Genomic DNA, 6,000 nt, shown 5'->3' on the forward strand with positions numbered 1-6,000 from the left:
CACATGCACATGAATACACTCATACAGAGAAATGCACACACATTGACATACATATAATGACATACAAAATATATAAAGACATGCATACAAAATATATAAAGACATGCATACAAATTAACACATATAAATATGCACACATACATATAAATACACACATTTACATACATATAATTACACACACATAAATACATGCACACAGACACAAAAATGCATACAGACATATATATATATATATGCAGACGTGCGTGCATGCACACAGACACGTTTATATGTGTGTGCTATTATATGTACACTTCCATGGCAGACGCTCCCATTCATGAATTTGCGGGGTTGAGCGCGCGAACGAGGAGCGGGGCGCGTGGGCACTGCCCCCGCCCCCTCTGCGCCGGGAGTGATACGCATGCGCGGTGGGGGCTGCGCGAGTAGAGTCGCATGCGCGGTTCCGGCCCAACGGTCGACGCTGAGGAGGAGCCGCCGCCGCCGCCGCCGCCATCGGGACGGAAGGTCGAGAGAGAGAGAGAGAGACACACACACGTACTCAGAGACGGAGCAAACCGAAACCTCCCCCCCCCCCTCCATTCAACCGGTAACCGAAACGTCACTCCTAACCGACCCTCCAACTCGGGAGTTGTGATGTTTTAAGGGGGTGGGCGAGGGAGGTGGTGGTTGTGGTGATGGAGGGCGGGTGGAGCCGAGCGCCATGTTCCCTCGCGCCCCGTTCGGCTCGAGCCTCAAAATGGCGGCGGCGGCGGTGGTGCTGCTTCCCGGCCTGCCCCGCGCCCGCAGATAGACCGCTTTCAGCGGCGCGGTGCATTGTGGACGCTGCTTGGCCGCCATCGCCAGCCCCGCCTCCGCGCACGTGATCCCGCAGGCCAACCTCTGGCTCTGGCCCTGGCCATGGGCGGTGTTGAGCTTCTCCAGGGATGTTGGAGCTGACCCCTGAGCCCACCCCGTCCGGGGCAAGTGGGGAAGTATTGCCTCACCCTCCTGACCTGTGGGACAGGGCTTTGGGGAGAGACTCCCTGTGGGATTCCCAGCCTCTGACCCGCTCTTGTAGCATTGTATTAATGTTCAATGTTTGATCAGTGGATAGTGCGGAAGTCGGTGATGGTCGCACCATTGAATGTCAAGGGGCAGTAGTTAATGTCTCTTGCTGGTAATGTCCATTATCTGGCATTTGTGTGATGCAGATGTTACTTGTCAGTCCAAACACTTGATTACTAGTGAGGCTGGGCCATTAAGTAAATTCAAGGGTGTGGTAGACAGCTCCTTGGTCAGTAATTGAATCAAGGGTTATGGGGGGGGAAGTGCAGGTAAGTGGAGTTGAGGAGTTTTGAATCAGCTGTGACTTTATTGAGTGGAGGACTTGATGCCAACTTCTGGTCCTGTGTCTTATGATCTTCATTGAATAGGAGAAAGTGAGTTCTGCAGATGCTGGAGCTCAGAGCTGAAAAACGTGTTGCTGCAAAAGCGCAGCAGGTCAGGCAGCATCCAAGAAGCAGGAGAATCGGGCTTATGCCCGAAATGTCGATTCTCCTGCTCCTTGGATGCTGCCTGACCTGCTGCGCTTTTCCAGCGACACATTTTTCAGATCTTCATTGCCAAGTAACTGGGAAAATGGCTGCCAGCGCTTGTGCAGATGGGTTGGCTACATGAGCTGGCTACAATGCTCTTGTATGGATGTACTGGTTCCTTGCACTGCTGCCTGACAGCGCCAGGGACCCAGGTTCGATTCCTGCCTCAGGCGACTGTCTGTGTGGAGTTTGCACATTCTCCCCGTCTGCGTGGGTTTCTTCTGGGTGCTTTGGTTTCCTCCCACAATCTAAAGATGTGCAGGTCAGGTGAACTGGCCATGCTAAATTTCCCATAGTGTTAGGTGCATTAGTCGGGGTAAATATGGGGAATGGGTCTGGGTGAATTACTCTTCGGAGGGTCGGTGTGGATTTGGGCCAAAGGGTCTGTTTCTGTATTGTAAGGAATCCAATCTAGTTTACATTGGATGATAGCATTCATGATAAACCCACCCTTTTACAATAAAATGCAACATTTCACTTGCCTTCCTAATAACTTGTGATACTTGCCTTTTAAACCTTTGTGATTCATGTACAACAACACCCAGAGCGTTCAGCAGTCTCATCCTCCCTTTTAAGAATATCTTGCTTTTTCTAATATTCTATCCCATTAGAACCTTCTAATATTCATCAAATGGAAACTGCTGATTTTCGCGCATTATGATGAGCCTGGCAAATTGTTGCTAACTAATCTTTGTCCTTTTGCACATTCTTTGTATTGTTCTACCAAACCTCCTGATGAAGGGCTTTTGCCCGAAATGTCAATTTTCCTGCTCCTCGGATGCTGCCTGAACTGCTGTGCTTTCCCAGCACTACTGTAATCTAGACTCTGGTTTCCAGCATCTGCAGTCATTGTTTTTACCTACAAACCTCATATTAGATTACCTACAGTGTGGAAACAGGCCCTTCGGCCCAACAAGTCCACACCGCCCCGCCGAAGCGCAACCCACCTAGACCCATTCCCCTACATTTACCCTTTTACCTAAAACTACAGGCAGTTTAGCATGGCCAGTTCACCTAGCCTGCACGTTTTTGGAGTTTGGGAGGAAACCCACACAGACATGGGGAGAATGTGCAAACTCCACACACTGAGGCGCTGTGAGGCAGCAGTGCTAACCACTGTGCCACCCCATTGTGCCAGCTGCAAATTTGATTGTGGTACAATCAGTCCCTTCATCAAGGTCACTAATAAGGATGAAAATAGCTGAGATTTTGGCATTGCTCCCTGTGGCATTCCATTAGTTACAGTTTGACCTGTTTATTCTGACTATCTACTTCCTGTTGGTCAGCCAATCCTCTATCCACGCGAATGTATCACTCTCCACCAGCAGGTATTTTTGTCAGGCTTGATAACCTTTCTACATGACACCTTGAGTGACTTTTGAAAATCCAAATACCTCACATCTACTGACTCCCCATTATCTACCCTGCTTAGCAGGTCCTCAAAGGATTCTAGTAGATTTATCAGACACCATTTCACTTTCCCAAAACCATGCTTACTCTGCCTGACTGTACTAAAACTGTCTAAATGCATTTTCATTAAAAATGGATTCCAGTATTTTCGCAATGATAGAGGGATTAGCATCCAAGGATCATCGGGATGGGGAAGGCAAATGGAACATTGGTCTTTAATTCAGAGGGGATGGGGTATGGGCAAGTTTTGCTAAATCTGTGTGAGGCATCTAATCAGACCACCACCAGAATACTGTGAACAGTTCTGGGCCCCTTATCTAAAGAACGACATAATAGCATTGGAGGTAGTTCAGATAAGGTTCACTCGGCTGATCCTGGACATGGAGGGACTATCTTGGGCGGAGAGGTTGAGTAGTCTGGATGTGTTGAAGTTGAGAAGGGTGGCGTTGGAAAAGCACAGCAGGTCAGGCAGCATCCGAGGAGCGGGGGAGTCGATGTTTCAGGCATCCTGGTGTCGTTTCTCCTGCTGATCGGATGCTGCCTGACCTGCGGTGCTTTTCCAACACCACCCTTCTCAACTCTGTCTCTCCAGCATGTGCTGTCGTCACTTTCTTCATGTTAGTGTTTAGAAGATTGAGAGGTGAGCCTATTGAAACATACAGGATCCTTTGGGGGACTTGGCAGAGTAGATGGGGAGAAGTTGTCTCCCTTTACAGGAAAGTCTAGGCATCAGAGGGTATCATCTGAGTGGGCGGGACACCCATTAAAGGCAGAGATGAGGAGGAATTTCTTCAATCCTGGGTGGGGGTGGGTGTAACTGTGCGATTCTTACCATAGAGTGCTGCTGAGAAAGGGAAAGCTTGTGATCGAGTGAGTCTATAAAGGGGAGGGCAGGAGACTGGCATTAGACAGTCAGAGCAGAGGCAGTGAGCTGGGCGACACTGAACTTTTCACAAACAACAAATAACAGAGCAACCCAACTGCTGCTGAACCAGGACCAGGGGAAACGGAAGTCTGCCAGGGAGAAATCTCAATTGTTTTTCCTTAAAACCAGCATCAGATCCTGAACATGGATTTGGGGTAAAGGGAAGTGTCAGGGAGGTGGGACATCATCCTGGAGAGACTAACTGGTTAACCCTGTCATTGCTTATCTGGACCTGGTTGACCCGGTCTGTGAAACACAGTGAGTCCTTACCCTCCCCTCCCTCTGTCTCTTCCACAGAGATCGCCTCACCCCCTCCAGCCCTTAACTTCACTTATGCACCCCGTCCACAAACCTCCCCCATCCTCCTGTCCCTTCACTGCACTCCATTCATCCTCGCTCTATTTCCTTCTTCCCTCTATCCACTCACTGTCCTTACAGTCCTTCCACTGTCCGCTGCACCTTTCTGCTCCACACTCTCACACCCTCAGAATGTGACCCAGGGAGGGCTCGGAGGGTCAGGATGAGAGGGGGGAGGATGCTGGGTGGGCCATGGTGAGGGTGGTTCAGGAGGTCACATTGAGGTGAGTGGGGGGAGTTGGGATGTTCACACTCAGACTCAGGGACTCTCGCCATCTCTCCATTTTTCTCTCCCTCACTTTCTCTCTCTCTCCCTCACTTTCTCTCTCTCTCCCTCACTTTCTCTCTCTCTCCCTCACTTTCTCTCTCTCTCTCTCTCTCCCCTTCTCTCTCTCTCTCTCTCTCTCCTCTCTCTGTCCTCTCTCTCTCTCTCTCTCCCATCTCTCCTCTGTCTCTCCCTCTCTCTCATTACCTCCTTTCCTCTTCTCCCTCCCTCTCTCATCCCTCCCCCTCCTCCCTCCCTCTCTCTCCCCCCTCTCCCTCCCACAGCCTTGACTCTCTGTGCCTCTCAGGATGTCAGGTGTACCGAGCAGCACTCCCAGGCTGAAGCAGTGGATGATCGAGCAAGTGGACAGTGAGAGGTATCCGGGCCTGGTCTGGGAGGACCGCAATCTCGGAATGTTCCGGATCCCCTGGAAGCACGCCAATCATCAGGACTACAGGCACGACAAGGACGCCGCCATTTTTGAGGTGAGACCCATGCCGTCCCCTTCTCCAACCCAACAGCAATGAGAAGCTGGGGGTCAGGGGTCACGACTGGAGTAAACGGGGTCGTTCCCATCGAAGGGGAATTCCTCCTGCAGTTAGGTTCCAGTGGACAGCCCTTGTTCCTTCATGGGCGCCCAGGTCAGACAACACGTGATCCTGACTCAGACGCTGCACTGGCCTCCTGGGACAGTGACCAACAGCTTGGCCCATCAGCTGGATTATAAATGGGGGAGGGAGAGAGAGACCGAGACGGGGACGGAGGGGGAGAGAAAGAGAGAGAGAGGGAGAGGGAGAGACCGAGACGGGGACGGAGGGGGAGAGAAAGAGAGAGAGAGAGAGAGAGACGGAGGGGGAGGGGGAGGGAGAGGGAGAGACCGAGACGGGGACGGAGGGGGAGAGAAAGAGAGAGAGAGAGACGGAGGGAGAGACGGGGACGGGGACGGAGGGGGAGAGAAAGAGAGAGAGAGATGGGGGGAGAGAGAGGGGGGAGGGAGACGGAGACGGAGGGGGGGAGAGAGAGAGAGAGAGAGAGGGAGGGACGGACGGACGGAGGGGGGAGAGAGAGAGGGATGGGGAGGAGAGAGAGAGAGAGAGACGGGGGGGAGAAGAGAGAGAGAGAGAGAGTGAGAGACGGAGGGGGGGAGAGTGAGAGACGGGGAGGGGGGGGAGAGTGAGAGACGGAGGGGGGGGGGGAGAGTGAGAGACGGAGGGGGGGGGGAGAGTGAGAGACGGAGGGGGGGGGAGAGAGCGAGAGAGACGGAGGGGGGGGGAGAGAGAGAGAGAGAGACGGAGGGGGGGGGAGAGTGAGAGACGGAGGGGGGGGGAGAGAGAGAGAGAGAGACGGAGGGGGGTAGAGAGAGAGAGAGAGACGGAGGGGGGGGAGAGAGAGAGAGAGACGGAGGGGGGGGGAGAGAGAGAGAGAGACGGAGGGGGGGGGAGAGAGAGAGAGAGACGGAGGGGGGGGAG

General features: G+C 52.7%; 2 protein-coding genes across 12 annotated transcripts in view; one reads left to right on the forward strand and one right to left on the reverse strand.

Moving 5' to 3' along the window:
• The window catches only part of LOC140460849 (interferon regulatory factor 8-like), a 129,151-nt gene extending 128,790 nt beyond the window's left edge, over positions 1-361 (reverse strand). The window contains exon 1 of the mRNA XM_072555539.1: positions 292-361. The gene's annotated coding sequence lies outside the window, so the exon portion shown is untranslated. The remainder of the gene's footprint in view (positions 1-291) is intronic.
• A 72-nt stretch (positions 362-433) lies between these two features.
• Positions 434-6,000, forward strand: part of LOC140460839 (uncharacterized) — a 34,216-nt gene continuing 28,649 nt past the window's right edge. For 9 of the 11 annotated variants that reach the window (XM_072555512.1, XM_072555519.1, XM_072555518.1 and 6 more), the window contains exons 1-2: positions 434-586; positions 4,207-5,016. In XM_072555512.1, coding sequence (XP_072411613.1) covers positions 4,840-5,016 — 177 coding nt within the window. In that variant the 5' untranslated portion in view covers positions 434-586; positions 4,207-4,839. Of the gene's footprint in view, positions 587-4,072; positions 5,017-6,000 lie in introns of those variants that run through there. The other 2 variants (XM_072555514.1, XM_072555513.1) reach the window with 2 other exon arrangements.

This window comes from Chiloscyllium punctatum, chromosome 36, assembly GCF_047496795.1.
Source record: "Chiloscyllium punctatum isolate Juve2018m chromosome 36, sChiPun1.3, whole genome shotgun sequence".
NCBI lineage: Eukaryota > Metazoa > Chordata > Chondrichthyes > Orectolobiformes > Hemiscylliidae > Chiloscyllium > Chiloscyllium punctatum.